The sequence below is a fragment of the Grampus griseus genome (assembly GCF_964374135.1).
Source record: "Grampus griseus genome assembly, chromosome: 5".
NCBI classification, from domain to species: domain Eukaryota; kingdom Metazoa; phylum Chordata; class Mammalia; order Artiodactyla; family Delphinidae; genus Grampus; species Grampus griseus.
The window spans coordinates 20,349,571-20,367,989 of NC_138998.1; the positions used below are offsets into that span (position 1 = coordinate 20,349,571).

At 51.5% G+C, this 18,419-nt stretch overlaps 1 protein-coding gene across 1 annotated transcript; it reads left to right on the forward strand.

Annotated features, from left to right (window-relative positions):
- Positions 1 to 1,158: 1,158 nt before the first annotated feature.
- On the forward strand, positions 1,159 to 18,131 carry ZIC4 (Zic family member 4; the record flags this gene model as incomplete). Its single annotated transcript, XM_082654649.1, has 5 exons — positions 1,159 to 1,243; positions 7,190 to 7,807; positions 12,313 to 12,729; positions 14,735 to 14,857; positions 18,040 to 18,131. The coding sequence occupies exons 1-5, from the start codon at positions 1,174 to 1,176 to the stop codon at positions 18,129 to 18,131; spliced, it is 1,320 nt and encodes a 439-aa protein (XP_082510775.1). The 5' UTR covers positions 1,159 to 1,173.
- Between the last annotated feature and the right edge of the window lie 288 nt (positions 18,132 to 18,419).

Here is an 18,419-nt window from a genome sequence, read left to right on the forward strand (position 1 = left end):
CCAGAAAAGAAGGGGGAGTGAAAGGTGAAAATACCTAAGCTAGTTCAAGCCCGGGTTGGCGGTTGAGGGAGAGAGAAAGAGATCTTTGAGCATAGAGAACTGGAAAGTCTTTGAGATAGCAGAGGCCCACTTGGATTTGGCCTGTGGTTCAACAAGTTAAACAACCGCTTGTTCTGTGGGCTGGAGTGTCAAGACAGGCAGACGTCCTCATTGACAGAGAGCTTGCTGTGTTTGTCCAGCCTGAGACCTTTTCAATGACTGTTTGTCTTTCTAGGCCAGATTGAGGTTTGGGGCTGGGTGAATCGCCTCTGTTTGGCTGTTCCACTGCCTTCAGCCTTGCCTGGCAGATGCAAAAGTCCCCAAGATGAGTTTAAGGTTTTAAGGTGACCAAAGGCTGGATAGCTCTATCCAAAAAGTGAATTTGATAAGGAATGCAAATATTTTGGGGGTGGGGGTGGGTTATTTCTAAGCTGCTTAACTAAAAAATGTGGACAGCCAGGACCAATTGATAGAAATAATCTCCCCCCACGCCAAACCGGTGAATTTTATATTCACTTTCAAAAACCAACGGCGATGGCTTCCAGATGGGTGAGGGGGTGGAAGCCACGCGAGGGTTAGGGATTCCACACCACCTTGGGCACAACAGGAGCTACACGCCTGCAAAGAAATTCCTCTCCTATCAGTTCCAACACTTACAACTCAATTTTTAACCTGCTAACCTCCCAGAGGACACCCAGCCCCCCTTCTCACTAAACTCAATTAATTAATGAACTTAAAGAAAATGATGGGGGCTTCTCAGATAAAAAAAGTTTAAATTCTGGAGTGAGAGACGTTTGAACACTGACTGACTGAAAGTGTGCTTAACTCTACCTGTAAGGGAGATCCACAAATAAGTTACGGATAAAAATCTAGTTGGGAAATGATGATTTTTAATATTTTTTTTATCAACCAGGATATATTATTTTGCAGTAAATATGGGTAGTTCCCAGCAGAAGTCTCTTCTTTCACTTCCAAATTTGAAAATAGTCAAAGAAAACACTGAAAAGATCTTCAGACCAACACTTTCTTTCACTCTTACATTCAGGCCACACAGTCTTGCCATACGAGCATGTAGGAAATCGTTTAACTAGTGACTGTCTCTCTTTTCTTCCCAAACAGGCTCAAAGTCAGAAAATGAGATACAAGACTTCTCTGGTGATGAGGAAACGAATGCGGCTTTACCGAAACGCCCTGAAAGAGTCAAGTAAGTTAATATCCTCTTTTGAATATTGGTTTGCTGAAGTTATTTTTTAAGTAGGAAGTTATTTTTGTATGTTTTTTTTTTTTTTGGTCTTTTGGTTATGTTGGTTGTGAGTTTGGGGGTGTTTCTTGAATTCCAATGAAACTTAGAACAACACCTTGGTGTTTGATACATTTGCACACAAATCAGCGACACAACGTCCCACCAGCAGCCAGCTAATCCCCCTCAATGTCTACTCATCTGGACATTCTAGAATTAATATTTGACGACTCTCTCATTGAAACAACCACCCCTGACCTTCTGCAGTTCCACTGTCACATTATTCTATGACATATTCATCTTGAATTCATTTCCGGACGATTTGATTGGAATGAGGTTTGACATGTATTGGCTTACATGAAAGGAGCAGACTTTGATCTTGGTGATGGGGTTTACATGATATGCATCATCTTTACCAGGGACACCAGCCTTCCGCAATGTGGCAGCCACGATGTTCCCACAATGTGGTGTCTGAACAGGGAGTGACTGACAGCCGCTCTGTCAGGAATACCTTCATTGTGAAGAATTTAATTTAATATTCCATTTAGAATAAGCATATGATTTAGGGTTGGGTGTTTCCCCTTTCAGGCATCTAGTTTCCCTCATTTCAACTACACCACCAGCTGATGGTTGCCTCCAAGGTATTCCCTTGTTGGTAGGAAATGCAACCTTCTTAATAAAAGTTAAATGGACAACTTAGGAAATGACTCTCTTCTATTATTTTGGGATGATTTGATGGCAAATTCTCTAGAGAGATGTGGTTATTATGTAAATTCCGTTGTTTTAATTCCTCAGTGCTGGTCTGGAGGATCCTCTAACAATGTTTCCTAATCAGTTGTCAAATGATGGTTTGCTGGGAAATTAAATTTTATCCGAGCATTTTATCCGAGCATATTTTCTTTCATACGTACTTCCATTAATGATGATTAAAGCCCAAACTTCCATAGACGAGGGGAGGAATATCTTCCTTTATCTTCAAAATCCTGACAGACCCCTTCTCCTCTGTACGATGTGGGCATGGACCTACGGAAGGCTCCTGGGGCTTAAGTTGTTATTTTTCTCTCCCGCAAGACTAGAGACAACCTCTCACTGTAGGAATCTTGAATTCTGTCTGTGAATAGCCTACGAAGGGATTTGCCCCCTTGTTTTGGATGGTACCCTGGCCAGAAACAGGGAAGAAAGGATTGAACAAGTGACTGCAGACCTAGATGCACAATATTCAGGCAACAAGATTTGCGCTTGGTCAGGCTTTGTGCAGTGGCCCTCAGCTTCTGGGATCCTGGCTTGGGCATAAGCTGCAACAAGATAATCATCATTTAGCATTGTTGAAAAGATCAAAATGCAAAAAATATCCCAGCTATTGATCTGAAATCTCCCGCATTGTTTCCTTTCCGAGGAAGGGAAGTCAGACATTCCCCCACTTAAGCCAGTGATATGAGGAGCTATAACAGATGGTAGGGCCACCAAATATATTTCTATACAGCAGGACTAGGAAATCACTTTAGTTTATGATATTGTAAACAAAGGTTCTTAGGGCATGATTTCGAGGTCTGGAGGGATGTTTGGAGTCTGGTGGTGGAACTTGCTCCAAATAGGCCCCCATGAAAACCCCCAGTGGTTCTTGAAACTCTGCTGAAGATCTCTGAGCTGCAAATGTATCTTTTTTTTTTCTTCTGCAAATCAAGCAGAAATGTGGACTCAACAATGCTATAACCCCCAGCATGGTTAGGAATAGAATGCTTCAGCCAAACATTTGGTATTAGGGGTAAGTGTGGTGAGATAACTTTTTAAAGAAAAATTCTGAGCACCATTGAGGGACACCACTACTTAGCCTACCCAATGAATAGTCAATGAAACCTGGAATCCTTGCTACCTGGGCACTGGAAGACTCAAAGGAACGGCCCTGAAAGCTAAAATATGCCTCACTGACATCGGTGCCCCATCTGTCATCTGTGATTAGCTGGGTACTGCTTTGGGGCTTATTTCAGAGATACGCCTTGAAGACCCTTATGTAATCACCCAGAGTTCCCTGTTTATAAATATTAGTGAGTAAAATGGTATCTCTGTCCCTGAGGACATGTCCCTCTGGGAGAACGCTTGGTCCCGTTGCTGTGTTCAGCCGACCAAGGTGTGAACCACATGGCTCCAAGGCACTTGCAAAGATTAGGTAACCTTAGTGACCTTAGGTCAACTGACCCCTGACTATTCAAGAAGCATCTACCCGGGATGGGTCCAGATGTTTTCAGTGCTTCAAAAGAAGTCTGCATCTGGGAAGGAGCTCCATGGGGCCAGGTTACTGTCGGTGAATTTGGCTGAATCAGATGTATCTGCCCTTTCACTGTTGGCACAAAAAGCCATACACGTGTTCAAAGCTTTTCAAGGGTAAACTTATCAAGAGAGACGGTAGTGCAGTAACAGTCTATTGTATATAACTTCTGCTTCTTATCCCTGGAGTCTGTGGAGTCAGTGCTTAGAATTCGGGGCAGGGGGGTCCCACAAATTTGGATGGGAAAAAACGCATCTTTATTTTCGCCACCTTCTAATGGAATGTTATAGCTTCTTCTATTATGCGTGTGGGCAAAAGGCACAGGATTATTAAAGTTCACTAGCTTCACCGGGTTTCCAAAAGGGTTCACAACCTAAAACAACTTGAATACTCCTGTTCTGTACTGTTATTCAAAGCTTTTGATGCGGGTGTGGTCACGGTGTATATATTAAGGGGTTCGTTTTTGTGCAAATCAGAGTTTTCATGGAAGCCAAATTAGATGGTTAGTTTGACAAACGTCCTGAACAGTAGGTTGTAGATTGCCAGCTTTCGGATGGGAAAGAAAATATTTTCACTGTTGGACTACTGCATCAGTGCCCCCGCACTTAGGCCTCAATGCTGCTGGAGGAGCTGACTAAGTTCTGTGTTGATGAATGGTTAGGAGAAAGTGCTGGGCAAGGGGTCCCAAAGAGGAATATGCTGGTTTGTTTTTTTGTTTTGGTCTTTGTTGTTTTCAGAACCCTTCATGGGTTTGCCCAGACAACTGTATCATTCAAAAGACACCTGCGTGGTGAGAAGCCTTGAAACCAGCGCTCTGAGGAAGGGAAAACAGGGCAGGAAAACAGAGGAGGCACCTGTGGGCAAAAGGGATAAACCGCAGAAAGCGAGAGTGTGGGAGAGGGTGAAAGCCAAGAAAGGAGACAAATCCTCCAAGTCTAGTCTCAACACTGCTGTGTGGAAGCCCTTGGTTTCCAGAGCAGAAGGGCTTCAGCTGTCAAATGCTCTCCTTCAACTTTTTTTTTTTTTTTTTAATGCTAACTCAGCATCTATTGGTAGCTTGCTTAAGCTCTTCCGGCCGGAGGAGCAAAAAGACCTGGACTTGTCAAAGCCGAGGAAAATTGTTGTGGAAGTTAATCCCTCGCTAAATTGCGGCACTGAGCCAGGAACAATGCATTAAATGAAGAAAGGCTCAAAGAATCTGCCAACCATTATAAATAAGTTAATTATTTTTAAAAATTTAAAAGAAACCGTTATTTACTGACCAGGAAATGTTTAAGAATAGTTCTTGGTGCTGGAGGTGGCTGGGGCAGCTCAATCAACTTCATCAGAGTTCCTCGTAATCTGTCCAAACTTCTCACCTCTGCTAGGGGAGTGGGGTCTTTTACTCAATCCTTCAAACTTCTCTTAAAAACCCAAGTCTTTCATTGCTTTGAGGGCACTTTCTATGGCTGCCGGGGAGCCCCGAGAGAACTTAGGTTGGCATTTTCGGCTACTGAGTGCAACGCAGGCTTGAGGGCCAGCAGCACTTTAAATCGCCGGGCGATGCAGCCGGCCCTAGCCGGTCGGCACAAACAAAGGACACTCCCCCCCTGTTTATGCCACACTCGGCTGGTCCAGAACTGAAGGTTTCTTCCACCGGCCGATCCCCACCCCAAGACAGAGGAACCCGCAGCCCGGGAGGGCATCCCGCGAGAGGAGGCCGTGGCCCGAGGTCGCGCTCACAGCCTGGGCCGGGAAACGTGGCCTCGGCTCTAGGCAAGCGAGTAGAGACAGAGACTCCGGCCGCGGGCAACAAGTGGCCAGAGGGAGCTCAAAGTGGAAACGATTCTTAAGTTCCCTTTTCCAAAGGCTCCGCCCGGCGGCAGAGTACAGAGCTCAGGACCGCAATTTGATAGTGGGAGAGAGACCTGGGGACAGGACCCGCTCCGCCTCGCTGCGCTCCCCTCGCCTTTATTTCTTTGGCCCGTCGCCCGCTGGTCGGTGTGATTTACGGCGGGAAGGATTCTTAGGCCCTCTTGGGAGGGCGGCGTGGGTTCGAAGCTAGCCTCTCCCAGGTTATCACCGTCTCCGGCCCAGTCCTGGGGCTCGGCTCAGGGCCAGATTCTTGGGTCCGCCCGTCTCTGGGCGCTCCAGGCGCCCGGGAGGAGGGGCCGGCAAGGCTAAGTGGGAAGAATGGAGTGGGGAAAAGACAGAGGGGGAGGGGAGAAGAAAGGATCCAAGTAGGAAGGCGAAGTGTGCTCAGGGGTTTCGTGGAACTGAGAGCGAGAGCTAGAGAAAGAACGAGAGCGAGAAAGCTGAGCGACGCGAGAAAATTTGGAAAAGCGAGAAAACAAAATTAGGCGCAAGGGCTGTTAGCCTAGGATCGCCCCCGCTCCCGGCCTCCTAGTCTGCAGCCGCCTTTCCTCCCTGGATCCCGGCCCTCGCCTCCTCCCGACTCCCGGGACAAGCTGCCGAAGCAGGCCGCAGTCCCCGCGCTCCGGGTGCTGTCCATCGGCCCCAGCAGGGCTGGGGGGTCCGGTCTGCCTGGAAGGACTTTACGTGCAGCGCAACGCCCCCTCCCCAAAGCCGTGGGGAATGGAGGCATAACCCAGCCCCGCTCACTTCCAAGAGCGGCGAGGCAGAGCAGATCTGCCCAGCTTTCGGGGAGAGAAGGGGGAGGGGGCTCACGAGTAGAGAAAAGAATCCGCGCCCGGGTCAGAGCGCATGAGCAGTAGAAGAGCGAGCTGGGGGGTGGGGAGGGGAACGGGAGCAGTTGTGACTGTGTGTGTGTGTGTGTGTGTGTGTGAGAGAGAGAGAGAGTGTGTGTGTGTGTCCCCGTGCAGAGGGCCCTGTCATCGCTGACGTCGGACCGGGACGCGGGCCAATGGGCGACTTAGGCGATTGTTCCTCTCGGCGGGCCCGGGCCACGGCCCCGAATCTCTATTCACTATCTCACGCGCCCCGCTGCTGCCTCTGTAGTGTACAGGATTTCAAGTAGGCATTAAAGACTGATAGAGAGGGAGAAAAAAAAGTCACAACCCAAAACTTGAGGTGGGGGGGAACTTTGCAGAAGTTGTCTATGGCTGTTCTTTCCCCTCCCCGCCGTCAGGTGACGGTGGCGTGAGCGCCCCGACCTAAGGAGCTCCGGGGAGTCCCGGCCGGGATGCAGCAGGCCTCCCTCTCCCAGCCGAGCTGGGCGCTGAAATTCGTATATATGGCCGGGGCTCTTGGGCACCACCACCACCTACAACATCACCACTTCCCCCACCTCCACTCCCCCGCAGGGCGCCGCGGCCCCGAGGGCCTTGGGGAGTTGGCCGCCAAAGCGCGCTCGGAGCGCCAGTCGGACCCCTTTGGAGCAGAGCCCAGGGGCACCCAGCAACCCACAGCCTCAGCATTGCGCACCCCACTACCCCTTCCACCCACCCCGCCGCCACCATCACTCTCCTGCTCATGAAGCGACAGGGGGCTCTACCGAACAGCCGCCCAGCCGGACCGCGGTGGAGGCGCTTGGCCTCGCGTTGTCCGCCCGGATCGCAGCCGCCGCAGTCTGGCTTTCGGTGCCGGCGTTGACCGCCGAGGCCGTGGTGTGGCTGGGCTGGGGCCGGGTAGGACGCTCAGCCCTCGCCACCCGTTCTCACTCGCGCTATTTGTCTCAACAACAGGTAGCAGCTCCGGACACCATGGCCCCCAGCTCGCTGCCGCCTCCAGCCCCTCGGTGTTACCGGGCTTTCACGAGCAGCCTCCCCAGGCCTCCCCTAGCTGCACTTTGAACGGACTCCTGCGTCTGGGGCTCCCCGGAGACATGTACGCACGGCCCGAACCCTTCCCGCCGGGACCTGTGGCCCGCAGCGACGCCCTGGCAGCTGCCGCAGCCCTGCACAACTACGGGGGCATGAACCTGACCATGAACCTCGCCGCACCCCACGGTCCCGGCGCCTTCTTCCGCTACATGCGCCAGCCCATCAAACAGGAGCTCATCTGCAAGTGGCTGGCGGCCGACGGCCCCGCACCCCCGCGCCTCTGCTCCAAAACTTTCAGCACCATGCACGAGCTGGTCACGCACGTCACCGTGGAGCACGTCGGAGGCCCTGAGCAGAGTAACCACATCTGCTTCTGGGAGGAGTGTCCGCGCCAGGGCAAGCCCTTTAAAGCCAAATACAAACTTGTAAATCACATCCGCGTGCACACGGGCGAGAAGCCCTTCCCTTGTCCTTTCCCGGGGTGTGGCAAAGTCTTTGCTAGATCAGAAAATCTCAAAATACACAAAAGAACTCACACAGGTCAGTATTCGCCACTGTCTGTCTCGTTCGGACCCTCTGGGGAGGCAGGGGGCCTCTTCTGGGCCCTCGGAGCTGGATTTCCTCAAGTTCCACCTGGGCGGGGAGGGGGGATATTTTGGTGTTTCCATGATCCAAGTTCATAAAATATTAATTATGCCCTTCAATTAGAATCACAGAAGTTTCCTGAGGCTGTGTGTGGGAAGGATAGTATGAGGTTTCTGCTCTGGGGGTTGGGAAGGGGATGCTCGGGTTTCTGTGTGTGCAAATGTGTGGTCCCTGCTTACGGAGTTTGATTTTAAGGTATTTTAAAGGGCACTGTTCCTCAAAGTTGTAAAGACATAGGAACAATTTAATTTTTCCCTGTCCCTTTGGAATTGTGTGAGGCACACTCTTCCAATAGTCAGCCTGACAACCTGACTGCCACCTGAATGGAGAGCGCACCAGGCCCTTAGTGACTTCTCTAGGATTTGAGGGTCTCGTGGGCTAATTTTGCCCCGGTTTTGGAGCCTTGGTGACCCACACTCGGGACGTTTCACAAACCCTCCCTTTTGCTTTAGCAGAGACCCAAGGAGACTCATTCACCTTAAATGTCATTTACTGCGCTGTTAAGTGAAATGGGGACATGTGTCAACCACATCTGTTACTTCTAGTTAACAGAAAGAAAAGGCGCCCTCTCAAAAGCCTGCAAAGTTGAACTCCTCTGGCCAGAAACATCTCTAATTGATGCAATTGCAAGGAGAAAGTTTTCACACTTCCCAGAACAGCCTGTGAAGTTACATTAATTAGTTTAGCAGCCCGATGTTTGTATTCTTCTTAGCTAGGGTTTTCTTGCCCTGGCTTCCTCAAAGTTTAAGAAGTCAACGTCTCCCCTCCTCCATTTTGGGTGCGGGAGAAGGGGACCGATGGGGGAGACAGAGGGGATGAAATAAGTTCCAGCTTGGTGCCCCACTTCTACTCCCTGGCACTCTGCCTTACGCACGTCTATTCTTGGTGAAAACATCCTCAATTATTAGAGTCAAAGAACTCACCCAGGTTGGCACTACCCGGGAAAGAAGCTTGCTAAATCCCACCTTCTCCCCCCGAACCCTTCTGTCTTGGGGAAGGTCCCTGGCTAGGACATTGGCACACTCGGAGGCCAGATTAAAGTCCACTTTTAAGTCTCCTACTTTATTTCGGAAATGTATAGTTTTTCTGAGCTGTTTCCAGGATTCCTCCCCCCACAACCTCTCGCAAGCATTTGTCCCCCCACTCCTCCCTCCCTCTGATTTTTATCCAGGGGAAGAAGGAGAGAAGTGAGACCCAGATCTCCGACTCAGGCTCCCTATTCATTGAGCTGGCGGCCCGCACCACGAAGGTAGACTAGAAGTCCTGAGCCAGAGTAGGAACTCATTTTTAATGACGGGGGTTTTAAACAAACTTTTACTGCTCTTTGCCGGCCTACTGTTTGAAGTCCGTGAAGCAGAAAATGGTTAAATTCTCAGTGCAATCGACCTACAGCAGAGAATCAAGTTCAGTGCGCCCGAGCTGGCTCAGGTTTGCGTCTATTCAGAACAGAATTCTAAGTGCATCCTTTCCCTTTCCACTGGCAGTCCTGATTCATTATCACCGGAGTTTAAAAAACAAAAATCTACAGAGCCTCTCCTGCTTGGGCGTTTCCCTCAAACCCTCCTCCTAAGTAATGAAAAGAGGAGAAAACAACAACAACAAAATGTTTCTCAAATGGCAATAGACCTCACTACAAATTATTCATGAAGACGGTTCTCGATTCAACAGGAAAATAATTGCCTTTTCAAATATTAATGGCGTTTCATTTCCTCGAGTCGCGGAAGCGGCGAATAGGCTGCTTTCTCAGGAGTTGAGATTTTCCGGGATCTGAATCCCAGGCCTGGCTTCGGGGGCAGCGGCTCGGATCCCACTCCGAAAGCTTTCGCTTTGCGGCGGTCACAGAAATCCCGGAACAATGGTGCCGCCGCGAGGGAGACGCGGGCCTGCCGCCTTTCCCGGGACCCCTGTGTTGCGGGCTCACCCCACTCTCCCAGGCAGTCGGTAGAGGGAGGTAGGGCTGGGATCCGAGGCAGAGGAGAGACCGCGCCGGGGCGGAATGCTCGCACAGCCCTGCCCAGCCACAAGTGCGAGAAAATGGCGCGAGTCGAACCGCCCCGCCACTGCCAACTTTGTCGGGCGGGCCTGGCGCCGGGCCGGGTCAGGGGCCTCTCGCGCTGCTGAGGCTCTAGAAGGAAACTCCGGGCCTTTTAGGACTCAGCCTCAGGCCCAGGCTACTCAGGGCGGGCTGCGGGGTCCCGGCCCAACCCTGCTTCTCCACATCCATCCACCCACCCACCTAGGGCTCAGCGCCCAGATCTGGTGGGAGGGAGAGGGCGGGAGGCTGCGTGTTGGGTGGGGCGGGGGGTGCGCAGAGTTAGGCGAGGAGTCCGGGGCTCCTCCCGCTGCTGGGGAGAGGCCGGGAGGGCGCGGGGGCGCGGCCTCACCTGGCCTCCCAGGGGCCTTGGAACTTCCAGGCTGCCCGTATCACCTTCAGTGCCCTGCTTTTTTCGCCTCAGTACCTCGTCTGGAACGAAATCATTGTTTCTGTTTTACATGAATGTCCAACAAGGCGGTCACAAGATGGGATATGTGTGTGTGTGTGCGGGGGAATAGTTGGGGGTGGCAATCAACCTCAAATTCTATTTCTCCTCTGTTGTCTTAGCAGATCTTGATTTCTTTTGCAGGTCCTGAATTACATGATTCTTGTAAGTGATTTTAGAAAGAAAAGAAGGAAGGGAGGAAGAAAAGTTTTAGTTTTGCAGATGCTAACAGGGATCAGAGGGGAGAAAACGAGGGGCACATAGGGACATAGGGTTTATTGTGCATCTTTCTAAATAAAACTGTACCGGTGTGCCGAGAAACGGCAGATGCCAGCACTGTCCAGTGTTCCACTGTACTAACAATACTCCTGCAGCGGGAGGACGCAGCGGCCGCGCAGTGCAGGAGCCCTGGGCTCTAACCCGCTGCCGTGCGGAGGCGAGGGTTGTGCGCAAACCTCTGGATCTGCCTAAGCCTCAAGAGGACTCGGGAGTAGGGCCTTTGTTTATTCAAACCTGCCCCAAAGCACCCATCTTTCCTGGAAGCGGCGGGAGAAGCAACCCCAAAGGCAACATTCCACCAGCCGGGCATCTCTCCCTCCTTAGCCAGACGCTTGGTAGTCTCTCCCTCAACCCAGGGCGCCCGGTAGCATCCATTTGTTGCAGCACCCGGACATTTCTTTCTCTCCTTCCTTTAGCATCTGCAGCTCCAGAGGAACCTGGGCTTCCGGGTTCTTGGGGTCCTTTCCTCCCCCACACGCTAGCAAATCCAGCCGGCGGTGAGCTCCCGGCTTGGGACTCTGTCCTCGGCCAATATTGCCACCCTAGCGCGCGCTCGCGCCTTCCCGCGGCTCTACAGGGCATCACACCACTGATCAGAGCCCCTCCCGGGCCTACCCCGGCTGCCCGCTTGCCCTCCGGTCCGCGGAGCCAGGCCTCGCCTGATCGCAGCAGCTGCGCTCATCCTGAAGCCACCGCGACCACGGGTGCGATCGCGGGAATGGCCCCGGATCCCGCTTGGCCCGGGCAGAACCTGCCTTGCCCGTTTCTCGGCTCAGGCTGGGGAGACCGGACCGTGGGCCATGGGTGGTCTAGGGAGGCCGCTCGGCCTCTCACAGTCAGTTCGGACTGGGAGAGCCGGCTCTCCGCGGCGGAGTCTCCGGGAAGCCGCTGGAGCAGCGTAATAAAATATTATTGCCGGCGCGAGTATCTGGAGGGATCCCGGACGGTTTAGGCAAGATTTGAAGAATGCTACTAAATGTTTGCCCTCAGGGGGTAGAGGGGAAGGGGGAGGGGGCTCTAGTCCCCGTAAAAATCGCGTCTGAAGTGAATTGCCCAGAGTACCTTTCCCTGCAGCACGAATGCACACCATGCACATGCCGTGTGCATCGGCTGCGCATCCTGATATTATTCCATCGCTTTGGCGTTTGCACAAAACCTACTTTAAGAAACAATTTGGGCCAGGATGTGTTTGGGGTGGACCGCTGGGCGGGGAGTGGGGAGCAAAGGCATTTGGCTGGAACAGCAATTTTGAGCAGATGCGAGCTCCTCAGTCAACTCTATTCTCCGGGCAAAGGTGCTTCTGGCTCCAGGTGGAGAAAATCTGGAGGAAAACAACCGGAGTGGATCAGGATTTTCCAGGAAGGAAACTCGACTAAGATGGAGTCTTTGTTTCTCCTGCTCCGTCCCCTCCCCCCAGGTCCCGGCGGGAGAAGGGGAGGGGGGGAGGCGTGCAGGAGGGAGCTCAGGGGGCGCGCTCTGAGCGGGGAAAGGGGGTGCCGGGCTTGCGGCGCCGGGGAAAGAGGTTTCTGAATTTTTTGGTGGCTCTCTTCCCAAAAATGGCAGAGAAATTGGGGTAGGGTAGTGAGGCCGAGCCGGGGCCACAGCCCACGCGCACTAATGTCTCTGCGTTGCCTCCACCAGGGGAGAAGCCCTTCAGGTGCGAGTTCGAGGGCTGCGAGCGGCGCTTCGCCAACAGCAGCGACCGCAAGAAGCACTCGCACGTGCACACGAGTGACAAGCCCTACACGTGCAAAGTGCGCGGCTGCGACAAGTGCTACACGCACCCCAGCTCGCTGCGTAAGCACATGAAGGTGCACGGGCGCTCGCCGCCACCGCCCAGCTCTGGCTACGACTCGGCCACACCGTCTGCCCTCGTGTCGCCCTCGTCGGACTTCGGCCGCGAGCCCCCGGTGGCCTCCTCGGCGGCGGTGGCGGCGCGTAGCGCCGACCTGAGCGAATGGTACGTGTGTCAGGGCGCGGGCCCCGCCCCCGCTGCCCCCGCAGCGCCCCCAAGCCCCGCGCGGCCACCTGGCCCCGCCACCGCCGCCGCCGCCTTCGGTACCAGGCTTGCTGTTGCGGTTGCTGCTTCCGCGTACCCTGACTGCCAGGTCTAGGCCGGGTTATTGAGGCTTGAAGAGAGAGGGAGGAAGGAAGCAGGGAAGGCAGGAAGGGAGGAAGGTCACCACTAATAGTTGTTAGAGCTCAATGAATATGCTGCTATAATGTCCATTGTCTTAAAATATCAATATGGTACCCATATGGATTCTACAGTCACATCCAGCACCCCCCCCAGACGCCCTCATGACTGGGTAGCTTGAAACCAGGGTTGGGATAAAGAAAACAGAGAAAGAGACAGGCAGAAGGTAAACAAGAAAACATATTAGAGTTTCTGTGCAATCTTGGCCACTGCAGTCGGCAAAAGTAACACCGCAAAGTCCTTGTGTGGTTCACAGAATGGGAAATGTTTTCCTCGAGGCCTGGGCCTCCCGGATAGCCACAACTACTCCGTTCCCAGCTCCCAGTCGGAGCCTCCTCGGAAGTTCCTGTGGCGGGAAGGTGGCAGAGGGAATTCCTGAGCCGTTGTCTTCCGTCCTCTTTCCTTCCTCTTTTGCCTCCCTACACTTCCCCTCCCCCAGCTATTTAAATCCCAGATGCAAAATTTTCCAACCGCTTCAATAAAGGAGATGCTAGGGAAGAGGGGGGGAGGTTCAGCATCTTCCCTAGGGATTTTATGCCCCTCCCCCAGAGACTGGCCCAAGCACACAGAGACATCTGTCTGCCTGTCTGTCTGCTCTGTATGCATTATATACTGGGGGTAAGAGGGGAGTCCAAACAACCCGAATTACAGACAAAAGAGCGGTAAAGGGGCTTTAAGATTCAATGCTCTGAGGCCTCCTGAGAACAATCACCCTCTCCTCACACCCCACAATTGTTGAGGAGCTGCCTGTGGAATCTTTTGGGTGCTTGGCATTGGGGGTGCAGAATGGGCCAATGACGTCACTGAGGCCAGACCTCCACAGCAAAGGGATCCAGCTTAGGCTACAGTGTCTGGATGAATCACGTCAATTCTGTGATGGTCTTTGTCAAAAATCGCACCATGTTGGTCTTAGTTTTAAATTTTAAAAAGGCGGGGGGGGGGGGGAGAGGGGAACAAGAGATGAACTGCAATAATAAATGTTTTAAAGGCAAACACCCAATGGGTCTAGATTGAATGTGTATGTGATATGCTGGGTACCAAATCCCCTGAAAAGGAACCAGATGTTGGGGGCAGGGAAGAGAAAAAATCTGTGCAGTTGTTGCCAAGGGGGGAAAAAAATCAGGGCCTGGTTCCCAGTCTGTCACCCTCTGCAGGGAGGATGGTGCTGCTTCAAATTCTTGCTAAGATTTGGGGTGCAGGGGGGGGGGAACGTGAATAAAACGGAGGGGAAAAAAGTTTTGGTAGACCCATCCCACTCCCCTAAGAATTTGGAGATAAGTAGGGGTGTGGTACTCCTACCTAGGGGGAGCCCCCAAAGAGCTCTATTTAAAAAGCTGAGCCCAGCAAACAAACCCTGATTCTGCCACTCTGCTGGATTTTCTTCTGTTCTTTCCTCTTCAGACACCATTCGAAGATTCTCACTCCTGCCCCGTGGCCGCACACTTCCATCAGATAAATAACGTCCTAACTGGAGAGGGACTGTTTTCATTACTCCTAATAAAAACCAGAATCTTCCAAATACATCCTTAGTGAATCCGTCCTTGTGGAAGGGTGTCTGCAATCCCCTTCCCGCCTCGCCGCCACTACAATAGGGCCCAGAGGTCTCCTAGCCAAGGGCCCACGGTCGGCAGCAAACAACTCTTTCCCATCGGGAAACACCCGCCCCACCGCCAAGGTGCAGAGGGCATCTGGGGAACTTGCTTCTGAAGATGTTAAAAAATTTCCCCCTCTCCAAACAGGACTCCTTTCTTTCTCTTCTATTTCTAGGCCCCATTTTACCCCCCACCCCCATCCAAAATAATGAAATAAAATAAAAATGCATAGTCGGTCACTAATCGCCTTTAATTTTTCATTTGCTTGTTACAGATGTCCACCGCGTTGCTCGCAAGGTAATCTCGCCCTGCGCAGCTGAGCGCCCGCATCTTGCGCCTGCGACATCAAAGGGCCCGCGCACAAAGCAATGTTTCTTCGCCACGGTGCATCTTCATGGTAAGTTAGGATTTCTATGGCAATGGGCAAGTCGCACTGAAATCCTGAAAGGCCGAGCCTGGAGCCCGTCCAGGCTTTTCATTAAGGACATAATATTTACGTCTAACAGGCCTTTTTTCTTGTGTATACAAGTATATATTTTTGTTTGACGCGGACTAAATCATTTTCATTTAATTTCCGGTAAACAAAACCCACGCGAATGGGCACTTGTTCCCGATCATAATAAAAATGGATAATAATGTGAGGGAAGAAAAGGGCCGCTTGAATCGCCGCTCAGCTCCCTTTGTTTCTGCTTTCTGCGGTGATCAGAGGGCGCATTTGGGTTTGATGGCGAGTTTCTAAAGGCGAGGAAATGGTTTGTAAGAGGGGAAAGAAAAGGAGAAAGGTCTAATCAAGCTCGGGTTGTTCAAAGAGTCGGGTTTTGGGGTTGAAAGTGTGAGTTTGACGGTGCATCAGCATGCCGCGTTAGGCTCGCCATGGAAATGCGCGCGGGGAGCGGCCGCTTCAAAGGCGGCACACTTCACTGCAGACACTCTATTAAGATACATTTGCGCTGACCTTTGCTTTCACGCCATTTAATACTGTCACTGTGCTCTCCAGTATATACTTCCTCCTTAGGACCTGCCTCGCCAGCGTTTAGGGGTTCACCTGGCACTCCAATGGGGGCGGGGAAGGGGCGCTTTGGCAGCAGGGAAGCTTTCAGGAAAGGGAGGAGACAGACTCGTGCATCTTGACTGCGCCCCAAAGAGGCTCCAGGGTCAGAAGTAAATAACTTTAGGACGAGCTCGGAAGCTTAACAAATGAGCATCCCCGGCTCGGTTTTGTGCCAAGTGCCTCTCAGCATCTTGAGCGTGTTGGAGGCCTGAATTTCAATGGGACTTGGGGGAAGGAAAGGAGCCACCCTGGATGAGTCTGGGGAGTTCAGACTGTGCCTTTGGGACATTTTCACTCTGGCCCCCAGTCCAGCCCATTCTGCCCCTCTATCCCGGAAGTTTCTCACAGACCCCCAAACTCGTTTCTCCGCAGGGTGGGGTGTATGGTACCCCTCAGGCCTGCTCTGGCCCTGGGCACAGACTCCAGAGCCCAAGGCCAAGGGGATAGGGAAGATGGCAGGAAAGTTAGAAGTCCATGTTCCCTTAATTGTCTTGTTGTTTATTTTATCCAAGTACCCCAGTGAATAGGGGAAAAATAAACACGGTGGAAAAAAAATCAAACAGTGGAGTCTTCTTTAGTGCCAGTCCTTGTGGTTGAATAAAAAGGATGGTCCGCTTTCTATTGAGCTGAGAAATCTTTGAAGTGGGAGTTATTATCTGAGACATTCCTGCTTGTCGTCCTAACAACGCTGATGAAACGTAAAAGGTTCTTTGTCAGCGATTTGTTCTCCTCTCTGTCAAACTCTCTCTGCCCCGTTAGTTTCAAACCGTTTCTAAAGAGATAAAATCTAACTTTTTTTAAAAAATACATGCACATTACACTAACTGATAACTTAGGGCCAAGTCCTGCTAAGGGAAAAACAAAAGCAATGCAGAGACATCAGGTCCAGAGCCTGTGGAGGTGTGCAGATGTTGAGGGGCCCTTTGCCCAGGCTCTGGGACAGGAGGGAAAGAATGCAGAGACAGCGCAGGCAGAGGGTATACACCCTAAGCCTACACTGTATGTCTGCTTCTCTCTTCTCTGGTCTGCACTCAATTAGCCCAAGTCAGGTCACCTAGAGACCCCTCAAGTTCCCAATATTCTTGCTCCAAATCCTTGGAACCAAGGCTGCAGCTAAGCAATTGTTACTATTTCCTGCTCCTTCGAAGACAATCTCTGCTAAAAATAGACCCATTGTGTGTTTCTTCCCACTAGCAGCAATCAGCAAGCGCTTTCTGCCATTAATAGAAAGGAGAGTGGCTTGAGGGAGAGAGACATTTTTATAATTTCCTGTTTTCTTCAGAATCTTGGCATTTGGAGTTCAGAAGGTCCACGACCCCAAAGTGCATGCAAACGCCCCCCTCCCATCCACATGTGCAGTTCTAAATTTCATATTGTGCCCAAGAAAGAAACTTTCACCCGTCCAGCTTTCCCCAAACCTTCTGATGTAGTTTTAAAGGTGGTTTAAATAAACAAGGATGTTCCAGCCTCCCCACCCCGTGTGTGCTGACTAAATGATTTGTAAAGAAGTTTCCCCAAGCTGTAACCCATGCTGTTATTATAGTTGCTACAAAATGTTGTCTCTTATACTGATTTTTATTTGTTTACTTGAGGTCCCCATATGTTTGTTTATATTGCTAATTTATGGGACAATGTAATGATTGCAATGAATGTGAATTATACGGACGGGCAAATGTCTTGTAATCATAATTCACACACCCAAGAAAGCCTGACTGAAATCTTATACTATTTGGTACCCTCTCTAGCCACACTGTTTGTGATTTATCACCTGTCCCCTTAGCATCCTTAAATTATGAACTAACTTGAAAGAAAAAAAAAGTTGTTATGTATTTTACTGAAAGTGATTGTTGAATGAAAACATAGTTGAAAGCTGTGGTTTAATCTTGCTGTAAATATGTACAAATGAATTAAAATCTGTGATTCCTTTTCCCTTCAAAGGCTTTTGTGTACATGGAGCTCCGTTTTGCTATTTTCTTTGGAAATAAACGATGTGATGTTCCCCTTCCCCTTTCGAATCCGAGTGTCCTGTTACTGCTTCATCATCTTGGGAGAGATTTGGGGCCCTTCCACAGCATCCCGTCTTCTTCCCTGCCTTCCCTCGGGGCTTCGCAGAGACAACTCTAAAGCCTAGTTGTTTGGGGCAACAAAAACACAGGGACCCACCTAAGCAGCCTTCGTAGGGAAGACTTCCCTCGATCCCAATTTCACCCCAATGACACTGGCACTCATTAACCGGTTTCCATTGCGGAAGAGAAGAATGTAAAGCCATGCTCGCAGTGTCTTCCGAGAAAGGCTGCCTTCCGCGGCACCGCGCCCCCTCTCGCAAACCACCTCTGACTTCCCAGAGAGATGTCTGGTAGCTGGCGGGAATAAAACAAAGAAAAAGAAAGGGCGGGTTGGCTCCAAGCCTTCCCTAAGCCCTAATGGGGTACCTTGGGCACAGTTGCCCGCAGGAGTCTTCCCAGCTGGACGCTCGTCTCTCTGGGAGTAGCGGATGCTCAGACCTCTCGACTCCCTACTCCCTTCAGAGAGCTGCGAAGAGCCAAGTCCTAAGACTGTGTGGCTCCAGCCCACAGGACTCTTCTCTGAGCCCCGATTGGGAGACTGGGCTCGTCAGTGAGTTTTAGCATCTGATGCAGAAGCTCTCTTATCCAGCCCGGCCACTGGAGAAATTATTTCAGACGTATCAGAAGCACCTGAACCACCAGAGCCCTGCTGCACCCTCCCTTGTGGTCACTGAGCCTCCCGGCACTCGCGTGCCGGGCTCCCTTGCTCCTACTGCGCAGGCGCCGCATCCGCCTGGCCGGAAGAGGGAGAAGTTGGGTCTCCAGGGCCTGGCTGGGGCTTGGGATGCTCTGAGCGGGAAGACGACGGCTCTTGGGGTCTGGATGCTAGGTTCCCTTCGAGA